This window comes from Phocoena sinus, chromosome 2 (assembly GCF_008692025.1).
Source record: "Phocoena sinus isolate mPhoSin1 chromosome 2, mPhoSin1.pri, whole genome shotgun sequence".
Classification (NCBI taxonomy): domain Eukaryota; kingdom Metazoa; phylum Chordata; class Mammalia; order Artiodactyla; family Phocoenidae; genus Phocoena; species Phocoena sinus.
The window spans coordinates 63,220,245-63,238,244 of record NC_045764.1 but is presented as its reverse complement, the minus strand read 5'-3'; the positions used below and the strand labels follow the sequence as shown (position 1 = coordinate 63,238,244).

Below are 18,000 nucleotides of genomic sequence, written 5' to 3'. Positions count from 1 at the left end.
ATGTAAAGTGCAACTCTTCACTTTGAAGAGTGTGGATTAATTTTGAAATTTGAGAAAATGAGATAACTAGTATAAAGGAACTGAGTATTTCAAACACTGTATATTCTAGTTTGATGGGGGAACACCGATAATGTTTCTCATATAAATCGGAACATTTTGTGCCTCAAGTACCCCAATGTATTGGCAGCCCATGGAATTTTTCTCACCTACTGTTCCAACACTTAGCATAATACTAGATACACAGTAGGTTTTTAGTAAGTGTTTGTTGAGTGAATGCCCTGAAGGTTCCTGGATGCAGGCAACCTCCGTTGTCTTTATAAGCTGTTAAGTACTAATAGCTTTACTACTCCGGAGTAGTAAAGTGTTCTGTGGAGTTCCCACTCACTTTCTTACCTACGTTGTCATTCATAACCTGCACTGTCTTTGCATAGAGGCTGATTTTCCCGTGTCTCCAGAATGATGATCCAGTGTCAAGGAAAGAGACTTAGTTTGGGAGAGAAGGGCCTGTCCCTAATAGATCATGATGAAAAATTGTTTAACATGGTCATTAGTTTGGCTTGTTTCTTTTTTGGTCTACGTTTGTAGTACATTGTAGAAAATAAATTACAGAAGACTTTCACTAAAATTGGTGTAGAATGGGCCCAAGGCCTTGGAACCAACTCTGTTCCCACCAAGAGAGCTTCTGCTGTTGGTGTGCAGCAGCCTCACTGGCTAAACCAGCACAGCCAGCTTACAGGGAAGAGGCGTCCCGAATTCTCTGCTGGCTGGAGCATGAGTCAGATGTGGGACTGGTGGGGTTATAGTCTCGTAAAAGCTTTGCGTTAATTATCAGAGAAAATGTGTTTTTTCCCCAGATTTCTTTTGGGAAAACATAAAGCTGCCACTGAAGTATATAATGAAGCAGCTAAACTTAACCAGAAAGATTGGGTAAGTAGGGAACTTTGTTATTAGTGACATGCTAATGGCTCCATTTATCATATGGCTATGTTTTGTTATTATTACTGAATTCTTACATGCCAAAATTGTATTTTATCCTCACACTTGATCGATGATGTGGCTGGGTATAAGATCAAAAATCATGTTTCCTCGTAACTCAGCAGACATTGCTGCCTAGTTTTCTGGCTGTCAGTGTTGTTGATGAGCAGTCTGTTACCAGTCTGATTCTTGCTGATAACCCCACTTTCCTGTAGAAGCTTTGAGGATTTTCTATCATTGGAGTTCTGAAATGTCAGTAATAGTTGTCTAGATGTGTTTCTTTTCTCTTTTATCCCCCTTATCTGTGGACATGCAGTTGGCTCTTTCACTTTGAAGACCCTTGCCTTTCTTTGGGTCAGCAAGGTTTCTTTTTTTTTGAGTAGTTCTTTGATTATTTTTTCCTCTCTATTGTCTCTTTGTATTAGTTAGGGATTGTGTGTAACTGCAACAAAACATTTTATTAAACATTGGCTTTATAAATTAGGAGTTTATTTTTTTCTTATGAAACTAAAAGAAATCCAGGTAAGTAGTTGCCAACATTGATTTGGTGGTCCAGCGATATCAATGCTGAGGCTTTTTCTTCATGGTTATAAGATGACTGCTGCAGCTCTAACATCACATCATTCTAGGAATGCAACAAAGAGAAAAGGAATAACCTTCATCAAGGAAGTATAATTTTCCCAGAAATCCCCAACAGACTTTCACTTACATCACACCAACTACGCCTTTTGTAAGGAAGGTTGGGAAATGTATTGTCACTGTAAACAAAATTAGGGTTCTGTTGGTAAGGTAAACAGAGAGAGTGAATGTTGGGTAAATAACTAGCAGCATTTGCCACACTGTTTTCTACTCTATCAGACGTGTTCTGTACCTGTTCTACTTGTCTCCTAACTTGCTTCTCATATTTTCTACCTCTTTGTCTTTGCTGTACATTCAGAGACATTTCCTCAGTCTTATCTTCCAGATCATCACGTCTGTTTTTAGCTATATTCACATTCTGTTATTTAGCCTACCTGTTCAATATTTTTTATTTCAGTAATTACATTTTTAATTTCTAAGAACTTTGTCTTTTCTTGCAGCAGCCTCTCCATGTCTCTGACCCTTTGAAGTTCTGTTCTGCTTTCCACAATTATCTTTTTCTTCCTCTGTTTTCGTTCTTCTCTTTCATGCTATTGGTTTTTTCAAAATATCTGATGATTCTTAGAAAGACATATCTAAGAGTGAAGGATTAGATTGATTAATAGAAAGAGCTAGCATGGGTTTTCCCTGCAGTTCTTATGGCACTATCATTATTATTATTTTTAAAAAATATTCATTTGGTTGCACTAGGTCTTAGTTGCGGCAGGCGGGCTCCTTAGTTGCAGCTTGCCAGCTCCTTAGTTGCAGCACGTGGCCTCCTTAGTTGTGGCATGCGAACTCTTAGTTGCGGCATGCACGTGGGATCTAGTTTCCTGACCAGGGATCAAACCCCAGCCCCCTGCACTGGGAGTGTAGAGTCTTAACCACTGTGCCACCAGGGAAGTCTCACAGCACTATTATTTTTGTCAGTCACTTTTCTTCTGCAGGTCTAAAGACTGAGATGTTTAAGTCTTTATGCCATTGAGTATTTTATAGCCAAAGGCCAAAGTAAAGCTACAGATAAAGGAAAATTGAGTTGCCGTTTCATTCACTTCGTCCTTCTTTCAACAAATGAACGTCTGTGTGCCAGGCACTGGGCTGCAGATGCAAAGATGGATTGGTGGTTTATGGGACAATCAACTAGAATAGGAAATACAGGAAGGAAGAGGAGCAAGTTTTGGGAGAGGGTGATGATAACAAATCAGAGTTAAGTCCTGTCTTTTAGAAGATTATGGACATGATGAATTGTACCTTCTGGTAGGATATCTAAATTGAGATGTATCCAATACATGGCAGATATAGAAATCTGAAACTCAAGTGTTCTGAGCTAGAGATACACATTTTGGAGTCAACAACTTAAAGGTGATCATTAAAACAATGAAATTGAATGAGCTCACTCTGCAGTGAGCTGAGGATGGAATCCTGGAAAAAACAGTTTGAAGGGCTGAACTGAAGAGAAAATGAGCCCATAGATGGAGACAGAGAGGAAGTGAGACAGGAGAGCTCAGGGACGGGACAGGGGGAATGGAGAATGTCTTTCAGTTTGTCCAGTTGGTTGAAAGAGCTCATTTGGTATTACTGACTCACCTGGGATAACCAGTCCATTGGTGCCAGTAGAGGTGGTCATTCCCCAAACAGCCACTCTCTGCCCTACATGCTTCATGAGTGCCTGTGGCCTGTAGTAAACCTTGTAGCCCTACTTCCTTCGACTCATCAGGGTATTCCACACTCTGGCCGCAGCAGGGGAATAATAATTCCTCCTGCCATGATCTCATTTGACTTGTGGAACAGCTGTTAAGTAGGGAGAATTTCCCATATTGATAGATGAGGAAGCTGAGGCTTTGGGAGGTGGAGTGACTTGCTGAAGGGCACACAGTGAGGTAGTGGCAGAACCAGAGCCAGAATTCAGGCCTAGAATCTAGGATTCCTCACTTTCGGCCTGTGATCTTTCTACTGTACCAATTGCCCTTGCAGGATGTCTGCTGCATCTTCTCACCCCATGAAAGACAGGATTTAACTCTGATTTGTTCTAGTTTCCTTTTCAAATTTCAAAAATTTTCTTGGTTGTCAGTTTGTTTAAGGCATATTGCTACTGCTTTCTCAAATAATATCTATGAGAAATGATTTAAAAAGGTTACGGGTTAGTTACCTTCCAGTACATTTAAAGGACAAGTAGGGCTACATTTCTCCTCTCCAGCTCCCTGTGTATATTCTTATAGGGTGATGAAGTGGAAGGTATACAAGTTTTATTTAAAAAAATTTTTTTTTGGCTGAGCTGGGTCTTTGTTGCTGCTTGTGGGCTTTCTCTAGTTTTGGCGAGCGGGGGCTACTCTTTATGGCGGTGTGTGGGCTTCTCATTGCAGTGGCTTCTTTTGTGGAGCATGGGCTCTAGGCACGCAGGTTTCAGTAATTGCAGCATGTGGGCTCAGTAGTTGCAGCATGCGGGCCCCAGAGCACGCGGGCTTCAGTAGTTGCGGCACATGGGCTTCAGTAGTTGTGGCTTGTGGGCTCTAGAACACGGGCTCAGTGGTTGTGGTGCACAGGCTTAGCTGCCCTGCGGCATGTGGGATCTTTCCGGACCAGGGATCGAACCCCTGTCCCCTGCATTGGCAGGCGGATTCTTAACCACTGGACCATCAGGGAAGTCTGGTATACAAGTTTTAGAGACAGGCCTGAGTTCAAATCCCAATGCTTTGCAATGTGTGGAAATTATTTGGATTATGACTTTTTAAAAATAAATTTATGTATGTATGTATGCATGCATGCTGAGCCGGGTCTTAGTTGCGGCACGTGGGATCTTCATTGCAGCATGCGGACTCTTAGTTGCAGCATGCATGTGGGATCTAGTTCCCTGACCAGGGATCGAACCTTGGCCCCCTGCATTGGGAGTGCCGAGTCTTACCCACTGGACCACCAGGGAAGTCCCTGGATTGTGATTGAAGAAAAAAAAATTTTTTTGTAATGTGACACATTCATCAGAAATTTGAACATGATTCAGTATCAGCAGTTACTAATTTTTTTTCAAGTATGATAATGGTATTGTGGGTAGCTTAAAAAAAAAGAGATCTTATCCTTTAGAAATACATACTGAAATATTTGTGGGGTATTTGCTTACAAAAGTAGTGGGAGAGATGGGGGGGTATGGATTGGATGATTGTTGGAGCAGGATGATGAGTACAGGCTGATTCTGTCTACATTTATATATGGTTGAAATTCTTTAAGGTTTAGAACTAAGAAAAAGAAATCCCAGTGCTGATACTTTTTGTCCTAAGTTAGGCAAACTACTTCTCTGAGCTTCCATTTTCTTACCTCTGAAATCAGAATTGTTATACTTATGTTGCAGATTTGCTGGGAAAATTAAAGTAATGTATATGAAAAACATCTGGCATAGAATCACTGATTGCTATTTTGTTGTTGTTATGTTAGGGAACTTGGAAAACATTAAACCAGTTGTTGTCTCTGAGCCCTATAAGGTTCATGTTTCTTCCGAGAGGGACACTTCTGGGTCTGAATATGCTTCTCCACCTCCCCACTACTAACAAGATGGTCCTTACTGTTTCCCAGGAGCAGTTTTCTCACCCTTGCATTTTCCTTTCTCTAAAGCTGCCTTAAATAAAGGGAGGTTTAATATAAGGGAGTTCGAGAGATTTTACAGAACACAAGGTCAGGAAATACAGATTGGTCTTGCAGTGAACTAGAACTGGAAAGATGTCAGCAACCAAGGTAGCTTCTCTGCATTTCTGCTTGATTTATTTTCTTTCTGTAGATCAGAGGTTGGCAAATTTTTTTTTGTAAAGGGCAGGGTAGTAAATATTTTAAGCTTTGTGGATTTATACAGTCTTTGTTGCAACTACTTGACTCTCAAGTTCTAGTGTGAAAGAACTGTAGACGACATAACAAGCGGTCGTGGCTGTGTTCCAGTACAGCTTGATTTGCAGAAAAAGGCAGAGGATGGATTTGGCCAGTGGGCCAGAGTTTGCTGACCTGTGCTGTAGTCTTCTGAAGATCGGCTCCAATTACATCTATGTATTCCATCCTAGTGGCCTCCAGATGGCGCGGTCAGTCCCCAAGTCCATACCACCTAGTGAATTCCTAGATTCCTAGGAAAAGGACTCTGACTGACACACACACATACCTCCTTAGGGTTGGAGAAGGGGCTGTGGTAGTCTCTTCTGAGAAGAGGGGACAAAGGGTTTGTTCAGTGAGCAGCCCTTAGAGGAAAAAAGGTGTAGGAATGGGCTGGGCATGCACTCCAAGGTACTCAATAGACCCAGGAAGATCACTGGTTTATTCTGCTTTTATCTCTTATAATCTGTTTAAGATTCAAGTAAAAAATTAACCATAGTGCATGTTTTAAAGTTTAAATTTTGCCAAGCAGTAATAATCTCTAGACGCCTGTTGTTTCACTCTGTTACTGTGGAACTTAGTAAGTTGTTTTCCTTTCTTTTGTGTGTAGGAGATCTGTCATAACCTAGGAGTTTGCTACATTTACCTGAAACAGTTGGACAAGGTAATTTATAGAAATGGTGGTGGTGGCTGAGCGGTTGGCTGGGGATTTCACTGAGGGTACACTTGTTACAGAGGTGCCATTGCTCATTTTGTATTATTCCTACTGCTTGCCGAGATTTTTAGAAGTAAAAATTGAAACTGCCATATACATTTATCCCCATTTTTATTCTCGTTTGTCACTAGTCATCTGTTTTTTTTTTTCTTTCTTTCTGCTTTTAACAAGAAAGTGACAAATTCTAGAAATATTATTAGGGAATGGCAATCTAATTGCTTTCTTCCTCTCTTCTTATTTTCCACCCCCTAGTTTAATTTTCTAGAATGGAAACACAAATGTTCAATAAAACTTAGATATCAAAAAGTGGACCTATAAGTCTTAAAAGTGTAGTTATGACCTTGTGAGCTATCTTATGCTCCAGTGGCAACTGATTTTAGTTTTCAAGGTCATTGGAAATTAATTTTTTTTTTTTCTTTGCGGTACGCGGGCCTCTCACTGTTGTGGCCTCTCCCGTCGCGGAGCACAGGCTCCGGACGCGCAGGCTCAGCGGCCATGGCTCACGGGCCCAGCCGCTCCGCGGCATGTGGGATCTTCCCACACCGGGGCACGAACCCATGTCCCCTGCATCGGCAGGCGGACTCTCAACCACTGTGCCACCAGGGAAGCCCGGAAATGAATTTTTAATCTTAAATAGATTTGATTTCTGAGAGTTTGTTTTTAAGGTTATTTTCCATGTGAGATTTTTATGTTTCATTTTTATATTTCATTGTGATTAGGCTACAGTGCCTAAGGCTCTTACATCAGATAAAACATTTGCGCTTACCCTGATACTCAGATAAGGGAAAAAATGTATATATCTTAATTGAGGGATAGACCAAATTATAGAGAACTCTAAAAGTTAATGATAGTGGGGTTGGGTAGAGTTTCCTTCATAAAGCTCCCACTTAGTGATTATGAAGTTTTATTCTCCTTTCTCCAGTGCTGACAGGACTGAGAATCTGAATTAGTTGATACCCATTTGACAGTGTTTAATATATATCAATTTGTAAACTGATGCAACCTAATCAATCCCTCAGGGGTATGAAAAAAACCCTGTACATCAGCAGTTGAGGTATGAGAATAAGTTTTGCTCCTGTGAGATATATAAAAATAAATAATACCTATATCTGTGTAAATAAAATATACATATTTAGTGGGTCCCTTAGGTTTTCTGGGCAGATCTAGATCTTCAGTGTTACATATTTGGTTAGGAGCTTTCTCTCTTCAGAGGATATTTCAAGCATCTACAAGGAAGTGATTAGGATAGGTATTTATGGCAGAAAGTGAAGAGTGAATACTCATTTGAACTGAGTAAGTACATATCTATTCACAGGATTATTCTGAGCCCAGGGAGAGGTGGAATTGGTTTTTGGTCAGACCTGTATGGAGGAGAAGCATTATATTTAGATTTTACTATAAAGCCTACAGGCTAAGCAAATACAGTACCTGGCATTTATAGAAATACTTGTTGAATCAGTGAAGGACTAAACGAAGCCCTTTTCATCATCTACGAGGACATAAGCTCTTGCGTTAGCTCTGGTATACTAGTACCTAGAGCAACAGCCCTTTTCATCATCTACGAGGACATAAGCTCTTGCGTTAGCTCTGGTATACTAACTAGTACCTAGAGCAACAGGCACTCGAATACATGTTGAATGAATAAATGAGGGTTCATTCATTCATCAAAATATTGGTGAGGAAAACGAGGTCCACCCTGGGGAAGGCTGTGCATTTGGTCAGTGGTGCAGCTGGGGTCGAGTTTGGGGCAGACCATGATATCCCTTTTGACTTACGAAATACGAGTCATGGGTGTGAATATCAAAAAGCAGAAAACACTCAAAAAGTTTAATCATCTGTACAAGCCTCCCAAGTGGCTCTAGAGGCAGACACTCCATGTTGCCAGCTGTCCTATGAGCAAGCACGGTTTGGGTATGTTTTCGTTGTTTGGGTAGTGGGGCATTTGCTGAAATGTGATATTCCTACATTAGTATAGCAGGAGCTCTGTCTTTACATTAGCCATACAAGGTCATTGTCCTTTCACGGTAGTGATCTGGTTCTCTTTACTCTGTCAATCTTGTTAGGCACAAGACCAGTTGCACAATGCCCTACATCTTAACAGGCATGATCTGACTTACATAATGCTGGGCAAGATCCATTTGCTGGAGGGAGACTTGGACAAGGCCATCGAAATCTACAAGAAAGCAGTGGAGTAAGTGTGTCTGTTCCTTTAGAGCAGCGAGAAACTAAAACAAAAATGGGAGCAGACATGAACTTCCAAGTCCAAGAGAGAACACGTGTGACTGTTAAAGCCAGAGTTACTTTTAAGCTAAGGTTTAGAGCTCCCGATTGTTTAAATAAGGAAGACAGACATGTTTCTTTCTCACCCATCAGTGTGGCTGGTCTAGCCTAGCTGGGCAGCTTTGCTCCACAAGATCAATCTGGGATCCAGGTTCCTTCCATGTTCCTTCCTCATCATTCCTGCAGACATTCTGTGGTTCGAAATTAGTGAGGTGGCCACATCTAGCTGCAAGGGAGGTGGGCAGATGTGCTTAGGAGGAAGGAGAGAGCAGATTTTGGAGTCAGCTGGCAGTCTGCCATTGTGGTTTTAAACTTTATAAAAGATCTTGTGTTTCAGGATATTAGGGAGAGAAATCTCCTGATTGAGTAATAAAGATCTGGCCTTCTTAGCTTGAGACCAATATCATGCTTTTGAAAAATGTCATTAGGGTCAGCCAAACCCCCCTTGAAAATGTAACTGACTGGCTTTCCCAGTGTGGTGTTCTGCGTTTCTTTTCTAGGGACACATGCTATCTTGTCTTTTCTGTCTGGGGTCTTGTGTTTAAGTGGGAGAGCTGTAGCAAAATGCTGTAGTGTCTTGTTTGGTCAGTTAATAGAATGCCTCATCTGTGGTTTAAGGCCACAAAGTCTGTTACTCCTGATAATTAGACTTTGAACTAAACGTAGATTTCTATTAATTTGTTAATTACCTTTGTCTTCTACCATGATAGTAACTTTTCTGGTTATATTAGTCACAACACTGATTTTGGAATTTTCTTCAACCATATTTTATACCTGAAAAGACATAAAAATCCTTTGGTTTAAGCTACAAAAGAGACTTCTGTCATCAAAAGGCTAAGTTTATATGGACAAGTAGGAAGGAAGCCATGTAGCGTATGTTAAAGTCTCTTTGGTGCTGGGTGGAAGCTTTAATCCCTGACCCCTGCATTCTATAAGTTGGCTCTTTGAGCTTATTAGCTCATATAAATTACATTAGCTCACACATTCTTCTAGTGGCTGGTCAAGGACTTAAGTCACTGAAATTCTCAAAGGAGAAAACAGGTCAGCTGAGCATTTGGAGCCTCACTGAGATTATAGAAACCATTGTTTATGACCCGCAGCTTTGGAGAGAGTAGTCATGTTTTGGTGGGGGGATGGACACCCACCAGAATCATGGAAGTTACTTACTTGCTTTGGGGGAGGAAGTGATTAGGATGGGTATTTATGGCAGAAAGTGAAGGGTGAATACTCAGTTGAACTGAGTAAGCTCTGTCTGGCCAGCTCAGGCCTCCCCAGGCTGGGGCTTTGGCCCCTGTGGTTCTGGTCTCCCCATAGGTGACCAGCACCCTACCTCATTCCTTAGAAACAGGAGACACTGTTCTTCACCTTCTGTCATTTTCACTGTTGAAGCTGTCTGGTGATCCTGTAGTCAGATCATGTGAGCTCAGTGTTGCTTTCGTTTTGTGACAAAGACAGATGTCATTGAGGGATTGGAAAGGCAGATAATCTTTTACTTAAGCCGGTGTTTACTCCACAAAGCCAACAGCTAATTCTTTCCTAGAGTGGGTATGTGTCTTCCTTCTTTAGTTTGGCTGTTTAGTATGGCTTTTTGTTTAATGTGGAGAGCAGAGCATTAGGGGCCTTGGGATCCTAAATTACGTGGGAAATTATGCTGGCTGGCACTGAGCGCAGTGAGAACAGGAAAAAAAATATCTCACAAGAGGGAAAGGGCTAAAACTGTGTGTGTTCTAGACTGACTTGGTTTACAGGGCATTATTCTTGAATTCTATCAGTGTAATCAAGACAGTGGCACAAAATATTCCATAGGTTCTTTCTAAGGACTTTGGCCCTAAAAAAAGGTCCTGCGAAAGGAGTCTGAGTTCCACGTCCCATTCTTTTTTTTTTTTTCTCTGTTTTTTTGCGGTACGCGGGCCTCTCACTGTTGCGGCCTCTCCCATTGCGGAGCACAGGCTCTGGACGCGCAGGCTCAGCGGCCACGGCTCACGGGCCCAGCCGCTCCGCGGCATGTGGGATCTTCCCGGACCGGGGCACGAACCGTGTCCCCTGCATCGGCAGGTGGACTCTCAACCACTGCGCCACCAAGGAAGCCCCCAAGTCCCATTCTTTCTTGCTGAGCAATCCTCCCTGTAGCTAGGGTTGAGGTGACCTACTTTGGAAGGAAATTCCCAAATCCCTTTGAGAGTTCCTATGGGTAGTGGGAGGCACAGTGGTGTCTCAGGTAGTGCACAAGGGTGAATTACTATGTGTGTATCTTAGTGTCTCTCATACACATCTTGTTTCCCTCTGAGCATCTCTGTGTTGCAGGTTCTCACCAGAAAATACAGAACTTCTCACAACTTTAGGATTACTCTACCTCCAGGTAAGACGAATTCTTTGCTCACCCATGCATTGATGTTAGAAGTGTTTTTGGGTTTGTGTGCGTTGTGGTTTTCCTGCATTTTAACTTTAACACAACTTACTAAAGGTCATAAGGACATGAACTTTACTCTCTGCATTTGATATTCTTTGTCTGCTAAAGGAATTAATTTTCAGCATTCAAATCAGAAGCAGGTAAGTCTGTTTGAGCCTCAGTGCAACTACAGTTCTTACCCAACCAAGGCAGGAACACATACGAGAAGTAAGTGGGGTCAGAGGGGCTGGCATTTTGTGGTGGGAGGAGAAGCTGTGGTACCGCTAGGGCTTTGGGGCAAAGGCCATTCCTGTTGTTCCTTCTTCCCAGCCACGTCCTCTAGAAAAGAGAGAAGGCAAAGCATCGTCTAGAATAAAAAGTCTCCTCTCCCCTCCACATTCCCGAGTGTGGGTGGGATTCTCTTGGCCCCATCGCTGTTCTGTGTCTGCCTGAGCCCCTGGGACCCAGGGATCCCTCAGGGCTTCTCCCTGCCCCACACACCCCATCGAAGCCCCTGGTTTCCCTCTTAGCTGATCCTGCCTCCAGCCCTGCCTTTGTGGTGGCCTTTTCGTTTGTTTCAGTTTTCTTTAAAAGGAGCTTAACCCTGGGCCTTCCCGGGCTCTGGCTTGGGAGGCTGGCCCCAGGGGAGATGCGGCGAACCGGCCCGTTTCCTGCCAAGAGGCCACGGGTGGAACAGTGCTAGTAGTGTGGCAGAGGCTGTTCCTGGCAAACAGCTACTTTGACCTTATCAGGGGACAAATCAACAAAACAGGAGGGAAAACAAACGTGGGGATCTTAATTTCCTCTTTTAAAGAATCCGGTATCTGTAGCTCTTTTTCTGTCCGAAGAACCCAGAAAAGTCAGGGTGTGTCTGATGAGGGTGTGCTTGGCCAGTCTCCTTAACTACCGTCCCCCCAGTGTAATTCTCTGGCTTTTGCTTTTTCCCAAGCTTGGCATTTACCAGAAGGCATTTGAACATCTTGGAAATGCACTGACTTATGACCCCACCAACTACAAGGTACTGCAGGCTGTCAAACCCCAGAGCCTTCACACAGATGGTCCCACCACTCTAAAGGTGATCTGGCCCTAGAAAGCGTTCTGTATATCTGAGAAAGTACTTTTTCCTTAGAAAAGTTATAAATAAGCATGGCTCTCATTTGAAAATACTGTAAAGTGTCAGTGCTCTGCTTCTTATCTTCTAAAAGAGCACATTTGTTATATTGGGCCTGTTAACTTATGCAGAAAGCAAAACTGTAGTGCTGGTAAAGTTTTATATGTTACTTAGGAAATTGGCAGAGCCTCTATAACTACTGTCAGAAATAAATCTGCTGAAAAGACTTGATTCCTGATGAATCTGAGATTACAACTCTTGTCCAGATACGACTTTGGGGAGGAGGAGATCATCATGTATCACTGAGGGAGATGCAGCAAAACCGGCTGTTAACAGTACAGACTCAGTCCTATCTTGGAAGTCGTAGTAGCCTGACGTAGCACCCCACCTTAACCCTTTTCCTTAGAGACATGAAAAGCTTGATCAGTGAAGCCTAAGGCTGACTCACCCTCTGCCCTGTGGCAGAAGGAGCTGCACCTTAGTGGCCAAAGACAGGTGCACCTGAGTTGTCTAGAGCACTTGGTGTACCAAGTAGGGGCTGTAGGGAACAGGTTAAAGGTGCTTTTTACTTACAGGGCCCCGATACTCTGAAATAGTGACTCCCCTGGCCACCAGCAGGAAAGAAGTAAGCTGGGTAAAGTCAGTGACTTTTCTGTATTATGCCAAAGAGAGCCAGCGTGGGGTGCGGGAGTGTTCTTCATGAGTGTCTGTCCCAATAGCTTGGATATAGTATATAGGTCCCTGGAAGCAGCTTTTCAGTCCCACCAGTGCTGATGGGCCTGCTGAGTATCTACACTCAGGAAGGCTACTTCACAGCCTTTTGGATGACTGAATTACCAACTTTCCACATCCCATGTTTTCAGGCCATCTTGGCAGCAGGCAGCATGATGCAGACCCATGGGGACTTTGACGTTGCCCTCACCAAGTACAGAATTGTAGCTTGTGCTGTTCCAGAAAGTCCTCCACTCTGGAATAACATTGGAATGTGTTTCTTTGGCAAGAAGAAATACGTGGCAGTGAGTGTCTCCTCATCTTCTTGGTTTGTGTTCAGATACTGGTTCTGCCAGCTTGCCCCAGCCTCTCACCGAGTGCCTGCTCTCTCCTCCAGGCTATCAGCTGCCTGAAACGAGCCAACTACTTGGCACCCTTCGATTGGAAGATTCTGTATAATTTGGGCCTTGTCCACTTGACCATGCAGCAGTATGCATCAGCCTTCCATTTTCTCAGTGCAGCCATCAACTTCCAGCCAAAGATGGGGGAGCTCTACATGCTCTTGGCTGGTAAGAGACATTTGTGTGAAGAACCCCTTTTGCAGTCTGTACTCAGGGAAAAATGAATTAGAATCACAGGAGACCAGCGGTTAAATGTCCCATAGAAGCCATTCCCTTGCAGATCCCATAGGAATCCGGATTACTGTCCTGGAGTTTGAAGAAATATGAAAGAAAAAGATGACAAAGCACCTTGTTGCTTCTCACTTAGGGGAATTTCACTCAGAGACCAGCAGGTTCAATCAGGTTCGTCTCCAGTTCATCTTTTAACAGTGGTTTTCCCATGACAGTTCATATATTGAATCCAGCCAAGCTCCAGTTATCAGCAGGTGTTAAAATCTTGGGCTTTAAGTAGGGTCCTACCTCTACTACTTACTAGCTATATCTCATAGGGTTGATGAAAGGATTACATGATTAGACACAATGAATGTTAACTACTGGTTTTGTTGTCATTATATAATTAGTCTATTATTATTGTTGCTCTACAGTATAAAAGTACTGACTAAATATTCTTTCTGGGGGATACTTCTCCTTATACTAAATATTCTTTCCGGAGATACTTCTCCGTATACTAAAGTCAAGAAATGTATACCTAAAAGCAGTTTCCATGTTCTCATTGACAGTAGTCCTCAGGTGTGTTTTTGGGTTTTTTTTTTTGTTTGTTTGTTTGTTTTGGTCATTACTGTGAGGTTCTAATTTATAAGAGAAAGGTTGCAAAAACAAATTGAGTGGTGGTTACTTGGGGGCTGTCTGAATACAAAGATAGCCCAGTCATAATGGGATACAGGAATGTAAACAAATAGCTGTACCGTATGGCATAAGCAGCAATTCTAACTTCGCAAAGTAGAGATGATCTTCACACCGAGTTGTGCAAAGATAAGCTGGAATTCAGTAGTACAGAATGGCTGCGAAGTCCCTGAGTAAAGGCATGCAGCCATGAAACTGCAAGAGGTACCAGGCCATTAGTGGGCAATAGCGTTGTAGAACGTGGTGGGAGATGAGTCAGGAGAGGTAGTCTGGCGTCAGAGTATGGAGGACCACTGAGTACAGCACAGGGACTGTACACTTGATCCCAGAGGCTCTGTTTTTCCCAGCTGTGTTCGTGGATCTCCTCTTGTGTCTAGTAGAAGTAGATGAACAGCTGGGGAGGTGGAGCGGGCAGGGCTTCCAGAGCAGCTCTGCTGTTGTTTGGGTTATAGGTCAGGCTTTCAGAAAATACCGATTTAAAAAGGGAGAGTGTTCTGTTGCTAAACAAAAGTTTAAAGGTACGGTTATGGGTGCTGGAGAGCAGTGAGCATGTGAGTATTCCTGAGTAGGCCAGTGACGCGGTCAGATTTGTCTCAGTCAGCGAGATACCTGGCAGCCTGCGCTGTGGCAAGCGGGACAGTGCCCTTGGGGAACAAAACGGAAGGCCTGACACGACTAAACCAGGGCAGTGTCACCAAAGAAGCTGTAAAAAATGGAATTCATGGAACCCGGCCGCTGACTAACTGTGGAGGGGGGACCGTTGAACAAGATGATACCTGGAATCCAAGCTGAGTGGCTGCGCAGACGGTGGTGCCAGGAGCTGGGCGGGCACAGCAGGAGTTAGTTAGGTTTGGTGGCTGAATGAACTGCCGTCTTGAAACACTGCCTGTGTTTTCTCCGCTGGGCTTTTCAGCCACTGCACTCACTTTCTTCGTTGCAGTGGCTCTGACCAATCTGGAAGACACAGAGAATGCCAGGAGAGCCTACACAGAAGCAGTCCGCCTGGATAAGTAAGCCACCCTGTCGGGAACGCCGCTGGGAGGGCTGGGCGCCGCAGAGCCGCGAGGTGGCGCCACGGCCCCGGCGTTGCCGAGCCAGCCGAGCTGCTCGCTCCCCGTGCCTCTGTGCACAGCGGGCCTCTGTGCACAGCGGGCCTCTGCGCTGCAGGACGTGGCTCTGAGCACAGAGTGGCTCGGCAGGACCCGACGCTGACTCTTTCTGAGAAAACGTTTCCAGCCCTTAGTAGTCAGGAGACCAGAGAAAGTGAGAGCTGGCAGTGGGCTTGGGCTGTTGATAGCTGTGGGCCTGCTGGAATGTCACATGGGACTCTGGGCTCAGTTTAATTCAAGATAAACTTGACTCTCCTGGGATATATTCCACTGGCCTCTGTTAGGCAGCAGGGTAGGGACCTGTTTTTCGTCTCTTTTGAGGGCTGAGATGTCAGTCTTGGTCCCAGTACCTGCTTTGCTGGTTGGGAAGTTAATTCCCTGATTCTTCTCCAAAGGTCCACAGAACACGTGTGTGCCCCACCTTGCTGTGGAGTGGAGCTGTCTGTATTTAGCCAGTTTTATTTTTGTGCAGTGAGAAGGATCTCTAAATGACCATGTGCTGCAAAGCCCCAGCTCCATAAGGATCGCTGTCTGTTTGCACAGGTGTAACCCTTTGGTAAACCTGAACTATGCTGTGCTGCTGTACAACCAGGGAGAGGAGAGGGGCGCCCTGGCCCAGTACCAGGAGATGGAGAAGAAAGTCAACCTACTCAAGGACAGCAGCTCCCTGGAATTTGACCCGGAGGTAAGCCTTAGCTCCTAGGAGTCATAAGCAAGCTGTCACGAGACTTTTGAATCAAGCCCAAATAACCCAAATATAAGGTGTTATATAGGCTCATGCCTGTTTTGGCTTAGACATTCCTAGTGGCATGAATTCTTCAATTAAGAACAGCTTGAGAAGAAACTTTCCTGGACGAAAATAATAAGAGGAAATTCAGGCTTACTGAGTTATATCTATTATTGATAGACCTCAGCTCAAATGAGTTGTATTATGTCTCTTTGTAGCTCCCTCCCATTCTCCTCACATAGGAAAAAGGCAGGAATTTAGTCCAACAATGCACCAAACTTGAATTGTTGGGTTTGAGAGCCTTTAAAGAACTCCCTTGCCATCCACTCAGGGCAATGTGGTCTCTGCTGTTTGAGAATGATTTCTTTGCAGTGTTTCCTCCCTCAAATGCTAGTACAGCAGACACTATTTCAGCTAATCCCCCACCTGCCTGCTGAAGACCTGGGATGAGGCTTGTCTCTGCTGGTCAGCCCTGTGACTCTTTTTTTTTTTTTTTCCTTCCCACGTGGGCACAAGATGGTGGAGATGGCCCAGAAGTTGGGAGCTGCTCTCCAGGTCGGGGAGGCACTGGTCTGGACTAAACCAGTTAAAGATCCCAAATCAAAGCAGCGGACCACTTCAACCAGTAAAGCCGCCAGTTTCCAGCAGCCTCTGGGTTCTAATCAAGCTCTAGGACAGGCAATGTCTTCAGCAGCCGCATATAGGAAGCTCCCGTCAGGTAGGAAGCGACACACAGCTATATGAAGACCTGTGGGTACAAGCCACATGTGCCTGCAAAGAGATTACAGCTTGGAATGAGGCTTGTGCTTTTCAGACTCAGGACACATCCAACGTAGTGCTGCCTAGAAGGGGAAAAAGGCCCAAGGGTGGCCGAACTGTCACTTGTTTCCTTAAGGCAATTTGTGTAAAAGTTAACAGCTACTGGCAGGCTTAGCTGGACGTCGGTACGCTGGGTCTTTACAATATTCAGGGTTAGAAATACATTGCGGCACCTTCCGTTACGGAGTCTCACGTTAATTCTCACTGCCTTATTATAAGTCAGCATGGTGCAGGTAATTAAACATTTATTTTATGAGGTCATTGAAGGCACACTTGACTGTTGCTTTATTTCTTCAGTTATGGTCTTCCTTCACAGCTGCCCAAATATGCCACAGTCCCACTAGTCTCAGAAAATATGGGGTTTTTTTCTTGAAACTTGACAGTGAAAATATTGATTTCTTCTGGAACCATGGAACTGAGAATTCAAGCTGTTTGTTTTGTTACTAGGTGTCGGAGGAACATCCCAGCTCACAAAGCCAGCATCTCTTCCTGTGGAGCCAGAGCCCACTGTGGAAGCGCAACCCACGGAAGCATCAGCACAAATAAGAGAAAAATAGGTGTAGGATGAGCCGAGAGTTGGGGTTTCTTGGGCGAGGATGTTCCAGATTAGCAAAGGTCCCGTGACACAGGCAGCACGGAGGCCAGCCACGTTCCCTGGGCATCACGAGCTGGAATGCAGAACGCGTTACAATGATCACGAGGAGGGCTGAGGCCTGCGCAGCCCCTGCTGCCCCCTCAGCCAGAAACGAGCGAGAAGATGGCCCAGACAGGTTCCCGAAGAATTGAGAGCAAGGCCTCGGCTCTATGTATGTAGTTCCAAGAGCCAGCAGGGCATGTGATGCTATCTTGTGTTGGAAAGCACTTTCTCTTGGCTGGCGGACCCCTTCCTTTGTGGAAGGAAAGTCTGAGACAGACCTCTGCGCAGCAGTCCTGTCATGACAAAGCCTTGTCTCAGCTGAGCTGATCCTTGGGCTGTGTGGTATATCAGCCACTGAAGCAAACACAAATCTTTGATTAATAATCCAGCTCTAATAGTCCTAAAAGAAAAAAAAAAAAATGATGAAACAAGCTCTTTAATTGAGGCCAGGCTACTGAGTGAGTATCCCAGCTGCACTTATCCCAAAGCATCCAGAACAAGTCCCTATATCTTGTTCTTGAGAGGTCAGTGTAGAGCCAGACCATGTCAGGATGAAAAGAAGTAAAGGGCTGGTCTGGTGTCAGCACCAAGGATTTAACAAAAAGGAAGTGCTGCTTAACTGAGGAATTTTTATTTGACAATCAATGATACCACTAACCAGATGTTATCAATACATTATCTCTATAGATACTTTTCAGAATAAAGATTATGGTATCCATCCCTTTGGGAAAGTTATAAAAACTTTTTAAAAGAAACTTG

The 18,000-nt window shown here is 44.1% G+C and overlaps 2 protein-coding genes and 1 long non-coding RNA gene across 11 annotated transcripts in view; 1 reads left to right on the top strand and 2 right to left on the bottom strand.

Moving 5' to 3' along the window:
• The window catches only part of BBS4 (Bardet-Biedl syndrome 4), a 75,363-nt gene extending 57,367 nt beyond the window's left edge, over positions 1-17,996 (top strand). For 3 of the 8 annotated variants that reach the window (XM_032624134.1, XM_032624135.1, XM_032624140.1), the window contains 11 exons: positions 855-927; positions 6,050-6,103; positions 8,218-8,345; positions 10,739-10,793; positions 11,773-11,841; positions 12,798-12,950; positions 13,043-13,214; positions 14,890-14,959; positions 15,602-15,743; positions 16,302-16,503; positions 17,052-17,996. In XM_032624134.1, the coding sequence (XP_032480025.1) occupies positions 855-927; positions 6,050-6,103; positions 8,218-8,345; positions 10,739-10,793; positions 11,773-11,841; positions 12,798-12,950; positions 13,043-13,214; positions 14,890-14,959; positions 15,602-15,743; positions 16,302-16,503; positions 17,052-17,161 (1,228 nt within the window). In that variant the 3' untranslated portion in view covers positions 17,162-17,996. Of the gene's footprint in view, positions 1-854; positions 928-6,049; positions 6,104-8,217; positions 8,346-10,738; positions 10,794-11,772; positions 11,899-12,797; positions 12,951-13,042; positions 13,215-14,889; positions 14,960-15,601; positions 15,744-16,301; positions 16,504-17,051 lie in introns of all 8 variants that reach the window. The other 5 variants (XM_032624136.1, XM_032624133.1, XM_032624138.1 and 2 more) reach the window with 5 other exon arrangements.
• LOC116749607 lies at positions 8,215-16,316 on the bottom strand. Of its 2 annotated transcripts, none has more exons than XR_004348660.1 (4): positions 16,212-16,316; positions 11,024-11,162; positions 8,521-9,208; positions 8,215-8,327 (listed from the first exon to the last, which is right to left on the bottom strand). It is a non-coding gene; the product is annotated as an uncharacterized LOC116749607 (long non-coding RNA). The 2 variants fall into 2 exon arrangements; XR_004348659.1 differs by lacking the exon at positions 16,212-16,316 and adding an exon at positions 12,508-12,693.
• ADPGK (ADP dependent glucokinase) overlaps positions 16,539-18,000 on the bottom strand; it is a 35,743-nt gene continuing 34,281 nt past the window's right edge. Inside the window, exon 10 of the transcript XR_004348658.1 lies at positions 16,539-17,595. The gene's annotated coding sequence lies outside the window, so the exon portion shown is untranslated. The remainder of the gene's footprint in view (positions 17,596-18,000) is intronic.